The 14031-nt window shown below is 42.9% G+C and overlaps 1 protein-coding gene across 5 annotated transcripts in view; it reads right to left on the reverse strand.

Moving 5' to 3' along the window:
- The window catches only part of LOC126284062 (RNA-binding protein 26), a 223834-nt gene that overhangs the window by 196053 nt on the left and 13750 nt on the right, over positions 1 to 14031 (reverse strand). For all 5 annotated transcript variants that reach the window (XM_049982659.1, XM_049982655.1, XM_049982656.1 and 2 more), the window contains exon 3: positions 8014 to 8192. In XM_049982659.1, the coding sequence (XP_049838616.1) occupies positions 8014 to 8192 (179 nt within the window). The remainder of the gene's footprint in view (positions 1 to 8013; positions 8193 to 14031) is intronic.

A 14031-nucleotide genomic window follows, 5' to 3' on the forward strand; every position in this document is an offset into this window, starting at 1 on the left:
CAAGTTTTAAATCTAGCTTAAAATCATTTCTTTTGTACAACTCCTTCTAATCCATGGACAAGTTTCTGTTTCAGAAATGGTTTAAAAAATTTGTACCTCTAAATGTAGTGGCATGTGTAGAACTAAATATTTCTGTAATATTAATATTAGCAATATATATATATATATATATATATATATATATATATATATATATATATATATATATATAAAACAGAAAGAAACTTCCACATGGGAAAAATATATTAAAAATAAAGATTCCAAGACTTACCAAGCGGGAAAGCGCCGGCAGACAGGCACATGAACAAAACACACAAACACACACACAGAATTACAAGCTTTCGCAACTGGCAGTTGCTTCGTCAGGAAGGAAGGAAGGAAGGAGAGGGAAAAATGAAAGGGTGTGGGTTTTAAGGGAGAGGGTAAGGAGTCATTCCAATCCCGGGAGCGGAAAGACTTCCCTTAGGGGAAAAAAAGGACAGGTATACACTCGCGCACACACACACACATATCCATCCGCACATACACAGACACAAGCAGACATATTTAAAGGCAAAGAGTTAAGGGCAGAGATGTCAGTCGAGGCGGAAGTACAGAGGCAAAGAAGTTGTTGAAAGACAGGTGAGGTATGAGCGGCGGCAACTTGAAATTAGCGGAGGTTGAGGCCTGGCGGATATCGAGAAGAGAGGATATACTGAAGGGCGAGTTCCCATCTCCGGAGTTCGGATAGGTTGGTGTTGGTGGGAAGTATCCAGATAACTCGGACGGTGTAACACTGTGCCAAGATGTGCTGGCCGTGCATCAAGGCATGTTTAGCCACAGGGTGATCCTCATTACCAACAAACACTGTCTGCCTGTGTCCATTCATGCGAATGGACAGTTTGTTGCTGGTCATTCCCACATAGAAAGCATCACAGTGCAGGCAGGTCAGTTGGTAAATCACGTGGGTGCTTTCACATGTGGCTCTCCCTTTGATTGTGTACACCTTCCGGGTTACAGGACTGGAGTAGGTGGTGGTGGGAGGGTGCATAGGACAGGTTTTACACCGGGGGCGGTTGCAAGGGTAGGAGCCAGAGGGTAGGGGAGGTGGTTTGGGGATTTCATAGGGATGAACCAAGAGGTTACGAAGGTTAGGTGGACGGCGGAAAGACACTCTTGGTGGAGTGGGGAGGATTTCATGAAGGATGGATCTCATTTCGGGGCAGGATTTTAGGAAGTCGTATCCCTGCTGGAGAGCCACATTCAAGGTCTGATCCAGTCCTGGGAAGTATTCTGTTACAAGTGGGGCACTTTTGGGGTTCTTCTGTGAGAGGTTCTGGGTTTGAGGGGATGAGGAAGTGGCTCTGGTTATCTGCTTCTGTACCAGGTTGGGAGGGTAGTTGCGGGATGCGAAAGCTGTTTTCAGGTTGTTGGTGTAATGGTCGAGGGATTCAGGACTGGAGCAGATTCGTTTGCCACGAAGGCCTAGGCTGTAGGGAAGGGACCGTTTGATATGAAATGGGTGGCAGCTGTCATAATGGAGGTACTGTTGCTTGTTGGTGGGTTTGATGTGGACGGATGTGTGCAGCAGGCCATTGGACAGATGGAGGTCAACATCTAGGAAAGTGGCATGGGATTTGGAGTAGGACCAGGTGAATCTGATGGAACCAAAGGAGTTGAGGTTGGAGAGGAAATTCTGGAGTTGTTCTTCACTGTGAGTCCAGATCATGAAGATGTCGTCAATAAATCTGTACCAAACTTTGGGTTGGCAGGCTTGGGTAACCAAGAAGGCTTCCTCTAAGCGACCCATAAATAGGTTGGCATACGAGGGGGCCATCCTGGTACCCATGGCTGTTCCCTTTGATTGTTGGTATGTCTGGCCTTCAAAAGTGAAGAAGTTGTGGGTCAGGATGAAGCTGGCTAAGGTGACGAGGAAAGAGGTTTTTTAGGGTGGCAGGTGATCGGCGTGAAAGGAAGTGCTCCATTGCAGCGAGGCCCTGGACGTGCGGGATATTTGTGTATAGGGAAGTGGCATCAATGGTTACCAGGATGGTTTCTGGGGGTAACAGACTGGGTACGGATTCCAGGCGTTCGAGAAAGTGGTTGGTGTCTTTGATGAAGGATGGGAGACTGCATGTAATGGGTTGAAGGTGTTGATCTACGTAGGCAGAGATGCGTTCTGTGGGGGCTTGGTAACCAGCTACAATGGGGCGGCCAGGATGTTTGGGTTTGTGAATTTTAGGAAGTAGGTAGAAGGTAGGAGTGCGAGGTGACGGTGGGGTGAGGAGTTTGATGGAGTCAGGTGAAAGGTTTTGTAGGGGGCCTAAGGTTCTGAGGATTCCTTGAAGCTCCGCCTGGACATCAGGAATGGGATTACTTCGGCAAACTTTGTATGTAGAGTTGTCTGAAAGCTGACGTAGTCCCTCAGCCACATACTCCCGACGATCAAGTACCACAGTCGTGGAACCCTTGTCAGCCGGAAGAATGATGATGGATCGGTCAGCTTTCAGATCACGGATAGCCTGGGATTCGGCTGTGGTGATGTTGGGAGTAGGATTAAGGTTTTTCAAGAAAGATTGAGAGGCAAGGCTGGAAGTGAGAAATTCCTGGAAGGTTTGGAGAGGGTGATTTTGAGGAAGAGGAGGTGGGTCCCGCTGTGATGGAGGACGGAACTGTTGCAGGCAGGGTTCAATTTGGATAGTGTCTTGGGGAGTTGGATCATTAGGAGTGGGATCAGGATTGTTTTTCTTCGTGGCAAAGTGATATTTCCAGCAGAGACTACGAGTGTAGGACAGTAAATCCTTGACAAGGGCAGTTTGGTTGAACCTGGGAGTGGGGCTGAAGGTGAGGCCTTTGGATAGGACAGAGGTTTCGGATTGGGAGAGGGGTTTGGAGGAAAGGTTAACTACTGAATTGGGGTGTTGTGGTTCCAGATTGTGTTGACTAGAATTTTGAGGTGTTGGGGGGAGTGGAGCTGGAAGTGGGAGATTGAGTAGATGGGAGAGACTGGGTCTGTGTGCAATGAGAGGAGGTTGAGGTTTGTTGGAAAGGTTGTGGAGCGTGAGTGAGTTGCCTTTCCGGAGGTGGGAAACCAGGAGATTGGATAGTTTTTTGAGGTGGAGGGTGGCATGTTGTTCTAATTTGCGGTTGGCCTGTAGGAGGATGCTATGTACAGCCGGTGTGGATGCGGGAGAGGAAAGATTGAGGACTTTGATTTGGGATAGGAGTTGACGGGTGTGTTCATTGGCCGAGTCGATGTATAGGTGAAGGATTAGGCGGGTGAGGGCTATGGATTGTGCTGTTTGGAACTGGTATAAGGACTGATGGAAAGAAGGATTGCAGCCAGAGATGGGAACTTTAAGTGTGAGGCCTTTGGGAGTAATGCCAAATGTCAGACAAGCCTGAGTAAATAAAATATGGGAGCGTAATCTGGCTAGGGTGAAGGCATGTTTGCGGAGGGAATGTAAATAAAATTTAATGGGGTCGTTGTAGGGATGTTGTGAGGTTGACATGGTATTGGTAGGTGGAAAGGGTAATATGAGGTTAAAGTGAAAGTAAAGAGAGATTTATATAGGGAGAGATAAAGGTGTGAAAAAAGTCGAAAAAGTGTTGGTTTGAGATGAGCTATGTTGATCATGTGCTGAACTTAGGTTGGTGAACAACAATGGGTGCAAAGGTTGGGTAGTTATGTTGTCTCCAGATCACGTTAAAGGGTGGGGAAATTCAAGAAAATTTCGAGAAATTCAAGAAAATTTCGACAAAAAAATTTTTCGAAAAAAGTTTCGAAAAAATGATTTGCGAAAAAATAAAATTCGAAAAAAATTTTTGAATAAAATGTCGAAGAATATGTGTGTAAATGTATTCAAAGGACTGGTTATGTACTGGCAGGTTATGATAATGAGGCTAACAATTGTTTGATGAAGAAATAATAACGTGTAAACCTGTGGGAAGCTGCTAGAAAATGATCGGTTTTGTGGGAAAAACGGGAATGGAAATAAAACGAAAGTTGTTGAAAAAAACTGAGATGGTTGTGTAATGGGTGAAAGGAACTGAAGCTGTGAAATAGTATTCACGAGTTTACACGAAATGTTTGTAAACTTGGAACAATGGATTTTATAGCAGCGGTTATGTTGAAAGCGTTGAAAATTTTAGGTTATGGTTTGGAAGTAAATTACGTATTATTGAGTATAATTAGGCAGGATAAAATGTATGGTAGATTACGGAAAAATGGAAGATGAATACAAAGTGGAACTTCTTGTACAAACGAAAAGAGAAAGTAAGACGATAGAGAAGATTTCGAAATGCAACAGAGACAATAACAAACGTAATTGTTGGGTTCAAATTAATGACGATGTAAATAAAACAGAAAGAAACTTCCACATGGGAAAAATATATTAAAAATAAAGATTCCAAGACTTACCAAGCGGGAAAGCGCCGGCAGACAGGCACATGAACAAAACACACAAACACACACACAGAATTACGAGCTTTCGCAACTGGCAGTTGCTTCGTCAGGAAGGAAGGAAGGAGAGGGAAAAATGAAAGGGTGTGGGTTTTAAGGGAGAGGGTAAGGAGTCATTCCAATCCCGGGAGCGGAAAGACTTCCCTTAGGGGAAAAAAAAGGACAGGTGTACACTCGCACACACACACACACATATCCATCCGCACATACACAGACACAAGCAGACATATTTAAAGGCCTTTAAATATGTCTGCTTGTGTCTGTGTATGTGCGGATGGATATGTGTGTGTGTGTGTGTGTGTGCGCGAGTGTACACCTGTCCTTTTTTTTTCCCCTAAGGGAAGTCTTTCCGCTCCCGGGATTGGAATGACTCCTTACCCTCTCCCTTAAAACCCACACCCTTTCATTTTTCCCTCTCCTTCCTTCCTTCCTGACGAAGCAACTGCCAGTTGCGAAAGCTCGTAATTTTGTTGTGTGTGTGTTTGTGTGTTTTGTTCATGTGCCTGTCTGCCGGCGCTTTCCCGCTATATATATATATATATATTGTAATATGACTAGTTCCACACCATATCGTTAAAATAATCGGGAAAATTATCTACAGAACATGACATAACTAAAATAAAGTAGGCATACAGTAAAGACTGTCCTTCCTACAAACTGCATCAACATAATGTTTCTTTTATTGTTGGTGTTGTTGTTGTTGTTGTTGGAGGTAGGCGAAATGCTACGCAGGCAGCGGAACTCTATAGGGAGCGATATCCTGACAAGAACCAACCTTCCCGACAGATGTTTTCTCATCTTGTTGCGACACTTCAGGAAATGGGAACTTTCAACCCACGACAATGCAATTGTTGTAGCACCAGCACAGATGAAGCTGCTGATGATACTGTTCTCACTTCTGTTGCTGTGAACCCACATGTGAGCACACAGCTTTAACACGAGATTAGCATTCCTAAAACCAGTGTACATCGTATTCTTATACATCACTGGTTCCATCCTTACCATGTACATCTACATCAACCAGCAAATCCTCGTCAACCCGAACTACTAATCCAATGTTCTATTTATCAATGAATGTTCCTTTTCGAATAAAGGACAGGTAGATACAAGAACATGCATTATTTGTCCAACGACAACCCACAATGGTTTACACAGGAGGAACATCAGCGTCAATGGAGAGTTAACGTCTGGTGTGGGATGCTTGGTACTACAATTATTGGCCCTTATTTCATCAATGGTAGTCTAAACGGCACAGCATATGCCAACTTCCTCAGATGAATTCTTCCTCCACTTCTGGATGAAGTGCCACTAAGAACCAGAATGCTTATGTGGTATCAACACGATGGATGTCCAGCACATAATGCCTTATGTGCACGTCATGTTCTGAACTGAAGGTATCTTGCCAGATGGATTGGTCAAGGAGGAACAGTTACTTGTCCTGCTAGGTCTCCGATTTAAATACTTGGGACCTTTTCTTTGGAAATGCATTAAAGACGTTGTCTATCAAGATATTCCAACAACTCCGCAGGATATGCAGGAACTTATTGTGCTTGCTTGTAATTTTCTTCAGAAGGCAACAATGGAAGCAGTAAATAATTCTTTCATTCAAGGAGTGCACCAGTGTATTGGTGTCCAGGGTCACCAATTTGAGCACCTTTGAATGTTCCACTCCTGGGCAATGGTACAGGAGAGTCAAAGTCAATTTTGTGTTATGTTTCTACTTGGTTTTCGTTTGTTTTCTGATAACTCCAGTAAGTGGACGAGTTTGTGATTCTGGGCTCAAAGACAATGCTGCGTTATGTAATTAATAACATTGGGTTTCAGTGAATGGTACACTGTGATACATTTTTGAACAGGTCTTTAGGAGAGGAAATGAATTACTGAATAAAAAATACAGGGTGCCATTTAAAAAGATCACACCACTGTTCATACCTTTGTAAAAAACAAAACTACAATGAAAGCAATATTGCTGATTGATGTCCCCCTGGTGGCTAAAGAACATTTGCTAGAAACCTCTTGTAATTTGCATCTGGACAAACAGTTATTTAGGGTTGTCAAGATAAATGCATTACAATAATAAAATATTATTTCTGTAATATTCTGTGTTATTTACTTCCCCATATCCTAACTACTATATAATAATTTAGAATCCTTAAATCTATACCCAGGTAAGTGTCAATGACAGGTACATGTGAGTATCAATGACTGTTATTCATGCAAATCTTGCATCTCAAAGACTGGGGCTACTAACTTTGAAATGTTACTAAGGTACCTAATAAAACTCTGACGAAGTTCTAGATTAAAAGATACTGTTTTTAAGCGACGGACTGACAACCTAATAGACAATACATAACTCTCCTCGCAACACTGTCAGAGACTAATGAGGGTACCTTATCGTTTTGTTTTGAAATGATGAATCCAGATTACTCAATTTAAGGAAGGAGATGTCTTAGGTAACAGTAGAAACAAAATTTACATAACAGCAATTGTCATTTCTATTCAAAGCAATACATCCCAGCAACTGCCTTTTATGTCCACACAGAGAAGATGCAGTCTCAATAAATTTTTAGAGAGAGATTGTAATTGGACAAGAGATGTGAACTCTTGAAAGAAAATATTGTAAAATTTTATTTGATAAACACACATGTTGTTTCACATGACACTGGCCAGAGCCTCAGAATGTGTAAAGTAATGCACCTTGCACAACATGCACTGCCATTAATTAGCTACATTTTTATTTTTCTTAGGTTTCAGGCAACACAATAATGTCTCTTAATACGCAGTATTTGAGGCTGATAAACCAACTGTGGCCGTGCATTCAAATAGCACTGCACCACCTCAGTAGCAGCCAGTGGTGGCAGGTGTTTACATCGCTAAAGTGTCCGCGTAGCCCAGCCAGTTTGGAAAAGCAGTGCCAGATTCCTTCCTGCCTTTCCGGACTAGTCTGACAAACTGTCCTGCCACATGGTCACATTCTCACGTCGATAACTTTTTTCCCCTCCTGAATAACCCTACACTAACTTCTCACTAGCACAGTGAGTTTAAAGCTTATTGTGCGGAGGCGGTTTCACATTTTGAAAAAAGTGGGAATGAGCAATCAAATCTACGAACAAGTGAAAACTGTATATGCTTAACTTTCAATAATCTACCAGTTCCGTCCCTACAGACACTGACATCTTTTTCTATACATTGTTTTTTGGAAGGTTCCATGCTTAAATCAATTAAGTTAATCAATACAAACACAACATTTTCATTTCTGTAAGGTACAGCATTATTCAAATGACACTTTTAAGGTGTAAAATACAGGTCAAAATCTGACAGTTTGGTCATGGTAGGATTCACATCTGTTGATATTTTCAAGAAAGGAAAATGTCGATACACACTCTGAAATAAGTTTTGGAAGCTGGCATTAAAAGCTTAACATCACCCTGGTTTTTCACTTGCGTTTAATTCATATACTGACAATGGACAAAGACAGAAGTAGATACAGACAATTTGAGATTAAATACCATGCTACTGATACTAAGACTCCACAAATTATTCCTTATTGTAAATATGCTGTATAGTTTTACCTGATGATTGGTAATTGGCTGAGACTCCTGCACTGCACACAGCTGCATTGGCTGATGCGTTTGTACTGTAGCAGGTGTTTCTTGAGGTACAGCTGGACTGACGACAGCAGAGCGGCCTTGCAAGCTGTATGCCTGTGTTTCCAACGTCTTGAATAGCAAGTCGACAAAATTTTTTGTCTCTGTGGAAATATAAAATGTGTTCTGACAGTTGCAAGGTAAATGCAAAGTTACAGATTACGTTTACAGAATGCACAGAACAAGCACTGAGTAACAAGGGGACTGCAGCTACTCGTCATCACCAGCTCTGTCCAAATTCCCCATCATGTGAAGGTATTGGTAACAAATGAAAGTGAAAGGAGTGAGAGCTCCAGATATTCAACCTTTAGGGGAAAAAAAGCATTTTTGGCATGTGCCAGGCAAGGCGTAAGGTTCTTGTGTTAGTGCAGTTTCCAGGCAGCGGTTGCCACAGTAGAAAGATTACAGAATGGTAATCTGGGAGTTGTGAGGTCAAGTCCTCGTGCGGCTACTTTTTGTTGTTGTCAGTTTTAATGTTACTTCCACTGAAAATAAACCAAAATAATGATCAATGTATTATGTTTATTAATATTTTCATAAGAGGCATGAAAAGGGAAGACAAAGGAAAGTCTGAGTTTGCAAATAAATTTCCAGGAAGAGATCATATTGGGTACATGAGAACTTCATAACATAGAATTAGATACTTTTATTATTTTACATATGATAATTTGCACTTGCTGGGTAAATATTCATCGTAAAAATGTGAAGTAATAATTTTCTCAGCGTCTTGCACACTTTATAAATGCCTAATTTTTGCAATTAAATGGTTGTTTTGAATTTTCTATAAAAAAATTTTAAAAAACTTGGCTTACATTAATAAAAAAAATTTCATTGCACAGTTTAGCAGCAAACACATTCATCATTTTGCCAAATGTTAAGGAAGATATCTGGTGATGTACAATGGGATGTATTTTGATGCAGTTTTCTCCAATTTCAAAATGATGCTATTGGAATACGAAAGCCTGAATGCTGTAGTTACAATCCCTTCTTGAAATGTTAACTGCAGAGTCCTCATGGACACTGTATGTACAATCCATTCTTGCAAATTTATTGGCAATCCCAAATTTTCCTTTGCCTTTCCTCTTCATGGCTTTAATGAAAATAATAATACATACAATATATTCAAATTAATGATGTAAATAAAATAGAAAGAAACTTCCACATGGGAAAAATATATTAAAAACAAAGATTCCAAGACTTACCAAGCGGGAAAGTGCCGGTAGACAGGCACAATAAAATACACACACACACACACACACACACACACACACACACACACACACACACACACACAAAATTTGAGCTTTCACAACCGGCGGCTGCTTCGTCAGGAAAGAGGGAAGGAAAAGGAAAGATGAAAGGATGTGGATTTTAAGGGAGAGGGTAAGGAGTCATTCCAATACTGGGAGCGGAAAGACTTACCTTAGGGGGAAAAAAGGATAGATGTCTGCTTGTGTCTGTGCATGTATGGATGGATGTGTGTGTGTGTGTGTGTGTGTGTGTGTGTGTGTGTGTGTGTGTGTGTGTGTGAATAAAAGAAAAGAATTGAAATTATGCACAAAGACTCTACTCCACAACCCTCAAACTACCATGCTGTGAACCTTCCACTGAGGGAACTGCTGCCTGGAAGCTAACATAAGTGACTCATGCCTCACTCAACTCACACCAGAAGTTTTTTGTTTTGTTTTCTCCTGAAATGTTTGGCCACCTGCAGGTCCCACTTGTCCCACTTCCAGTTCTGATCAAGCCTGGTATATGCAATACCAAGGGCATTCAAAAAGTTTTGCACACTCATCTCTAATTTTTTTTTATTTTTTGCCAGAGGAGAATTAAATTTTTTGTGAACCTCCATAATAGACCGTGAAGTAGATGTCAAGTTTTGACAATGGTCGGTGATGGAGTTTCTCTACAAGGCCGGCGATGACTCTGCCACATCGATTCACAAGAAGTTGCTCCCTGTTTATTAGGAGGACACAGTGGATCGCAGCAGTATCCAGTGGTGGTTGCAGCAGTTTAAAGGTGGCGATTTCTCTCAACTGAGATTCATTTCAGACTGAGATTCATTGGAAGAATCCTAAGGAAATGCAATCCGACAACAAAGGAAGTAGGTTACAGTACGCTTGTTTGCCCACTGCTTGAATACTGCTCAGCAGTGTGGGATCCGCACCAGATAGGGTTGATAGAAGAGATAGAGAAGATCCAACGGAGAGCAGCGCGCTTCGTTACAGGATCATTTAGTAATCGCGAAAGCGTTACGGAGATGATAGATAAACTCCAGTGGAAGACTCTGCAGGAGAGACGCTCAGTAGCTAGGTACGGGCTTTTGTTAAAGTTTCGAAAACATACCTTCACCGAAGAGTCAAGCAGTATATTGCTCCCTCCTACGTATACCTCGCGAAGAGACCATGAGGATAAAATCAGAGAGATTAGAGCCCACACAGAAGCATACTGACAATCCTTCTTTCCACGTACAATACGAGACTGGAATAGAAGAGAGAACCGATAGAGGTACTCAGGGTACCCTCCGCCACACACCGTCAGGTGGCTTGCGGAATATGGATGTAGATGATGTAGAACTGGATAATCCACGATGCAGTACACCATCGATAGCAGTGAGTGAAGTGAATAAGGAGACCATTGATCAAATCATCCAAAATGACAGATGTGTCATTGGACTAGCTGTGGCGTGACCTCAAGACCCACAGACCACAGATTCAGGGTCAGCTCATCACACTACACCATGACAATGCCAAATCCCATACAGCCCTTATAATGCAGGAGAAAATCAGTAAAATGGTTTGGAAAATTGTTCCTCATCCTCCCTACAGTCCAGACTTCGCTCCATCTGATTTTAAACTCTTTCGTCACCTGAAGGCCCACCTGCAAGGTAAAACATTTGATAATGAGAAAGACATTTCCTGGGTCAGGAGATGGTGTAAAAGTCAATACCAAGAATTTTACCAAAGTACATTTACGTCTTCGAAAGAATGTTGGGGAAGATGTGTCACAGCTGATGGAGGCTACATTGAGTAGGCTCAAAGTACAGTTAAGTGTTCCAAAAAGGTTCACAAAAAATTTCATTCTCCTCCTGCAAAAAATTAAACAATTAGAGACGATTGTGCAAAACTTTTTGAACATCCTTTGTACCATAAATTTGGACAAAGTCAGTGATGACAAGTCGGCCCAGTCCCCTCGTCAGAGAAATATGAACAAACTAAGGAAATAATATTGATGTAGACATCCTGATTCATGTTCACGGTAATGAGTGGTTCTATGTCATACTACAAAAAATGCTTCCACATAATCATCTTTGGCTTGAATTACAAAATCCACACACTGCAGATTAACAGCTCATTGAACATTTGTGTATCATTCGGAGAGAGGCAGAATTCTGGTGGACCAGATGAGAGGACTCTAGTTGAATACTGTCCAATTTCTGTCATTAAGGTCACTGTGACCAACGGTCTCCTGCATGGTACGGAACTCCAAATGCCCATTCCATGCTGTTTCCTTTTCAATGCTTGATTGGGACCTGCATTCAATAACAGCATGCCTGTCCAGTTTTAAATTGATTGTCACTGACAGTTCAAACTCATTACCACTTCCTATCGGTTAGAATCCTTGCACAATCAATGTTCCTACTCAGATTCATGAAAAGGAAAGTTGCTTCTCACCATATAGCGGAGATGCTGAGTCACAGCCACGCACAACAAAAAAAACTGTCACAAATAAGTTTTTCGGTCATTAAGGCCTTCATCATCATCATCATCATCATCATCATCATCAACAACAACAACAACAACACCACACACACACACACACACACACACACACACACACACACACACACACACACACACACACACGCGTGCGTGCAACTCACACACACGACTGCAGTCTCAAGCAACTGAAACCACACTGCGAATAGCAGCACCAGTGCACAATGGGAGTGGAGACTGGGTTGGGGTAAGGAAGAGGCTGAGGTGGGAAGGGGGATGGGTAGTATGGTGGAGGCAGTGGACAGTAAAGTGCAGCAGGTTAGACGGTGGGCAGGGGAGGAGATGGAGAGGGGGTGGCCGAAGAAACAGAAAAGGAAAGAAAGAAAAAGACTGGTTGTGATGGTGGAATAAGGGCTGTGTAGTGATGGAATGGGAACAGGGAAGGGGCTGGATGGGTGAGGACAGTGACTAACGAAGTTTGAGGCCAGGAGAGTTACAAGAACATAGGATGTACTGCAGGGAAAGTTCCCACCTGTGTAATTCACAAATGCTGGTGTTGGTGAGAAGGGTCCATATGGCACACTCTATGAAGCAATCATTGAAATGAAGGATGTTGTGTTCGGCAGTGTGTTCAGCAACAGGGTGGTCCATTCATTTCTTGGCCACGGTTTATTGGTGGCAATTCAAGCGGATAGACAACTCAACTCATTGGATGTCATGTCCACGTAGAATGCAGCACAGTGGTTGCAGCTTCACTTGCAAATCATGACTGGTTTCACAGATTGGTTGGTTGGTTGAAGAGGGGGGAAAGGGACCAAACGGCGAGGTCATCGGTCCCTTGTTCCTAGTAGAACAAGAACAAGTACCCAAGTGCAAGAAGAAAACAAAGAAGGTGTACGGCACAATAACAGGAGAAAGGTAGACCTAGAAGAATGACAGAAGGACAACAAACACTACAATGGGCAAAACAGGACAAGAAAACCACAGAGAGACACAAGGAACAGGGAGAAGAGACTCAAAACAAGAAAACAGATTACCATGGCTGTCTGACCATGAGAATAAAAAAGGAGAAGCCAGCCACTCTGCAACACATTAAAACCTCCACCCTAAAAGCCCCAGGGTGGAGAACACAGAGGGGCAAAGGACACGCGCTAAAACTCAGATCATATTATAAAACCCACCCTAACGAATAAAACATAAAACTAAAGCTGCTGTTGAGGCATTGTCACTCAACATCGAAGGTAGGATACTGGGAAAGTTAAAAGTCCGCCGCAGAGCGGCTAAAAGTGGCACTCCAGCAAGAGGTGGACAACTGTCATTTGGGAGCCTCAGTGACACTGAGGTGGGTCCTTGCAACAGAGGAGATAACCATGTGAGAGCCACATATGGCCAATGTGGAGCCAACAAAGGACAACTGATTCCCTGCGAGAAGCCCACAGGGAAGACTTCCACACATTTACAGTCTCCTTAATGACGCAATTTTTTGTGCATACTGTTAAGCCACTCCGTCTCCCAAATTCAAAAAACCTCGCGGCATAAGACAGAACACAGGTCTATTTCAGAGATATCCATCGCCAAGAGCAGTTTCTGTGTAGCCCGTTTGGCCTGCCTGTCAACAAGTTTGTTGCCTAGGATTCCGACGTGTCCTGGGGTCCACACAAAAACCACTGAATGACTAAACTGTTCCAGGGCAGAGACAGACTCCTCGATGTTTGCTACCAAAGGTTGGCGAGGGTAGCATGGGTCGGCAGCTTGTAAGCTGCTCAGGGAGTCAGAACAGAGAAGAAACGGCTCACCAGAACAGAAACGGATGTACTGCAGTGCAAGAGATATGGCCACAAGTTCTGCAGTGAATACACTGCAGCTAGCAGGCAAGGAATGCTGTTCAATATGGCCTCTGTGGACATAGACGAAGCCAACATTACCATCAGCCATTGAGCTGTCGGAGTAAACAACTTCAGAGCCCTGGGACAGGTCAGGAATCGAGAGGAAGTAACAGCCGAAAGCAGTGAGGTTAATGGAGTCCTTACAGGTGTGCAAAAGGTCCAGACGAAGCTTCGGCCGAGGTATATGCCATGGAGGTGTACGTGAATGGACCTCAAGTAGAGATGGTACAGGCGAGGACTCCACTTCAGAGAGAAAGGATTGCACGCTAACTGCAATTGTGAGCCCTGACCTGGGCTGCTGACGCAGGAGATGAACCGCCACGGGTGGGAAAAGGGGA

Source organism: Schistocerca gregaria, chromosome 8 (assembly GCF_023897955.1).
Source record: "Schistocerca gregaria isolate iqSchGreg1 chromosome 8, iqSchGreg1.2, whole genome shotgun sequence".
In the NCBI taxonomy this organism is placed as follows: Eukaryota; Metazoa; Arthropoda; class Insecta; order Orthoptera; family Acrididae; genus Schistocerca; species Schistocerca gregaria.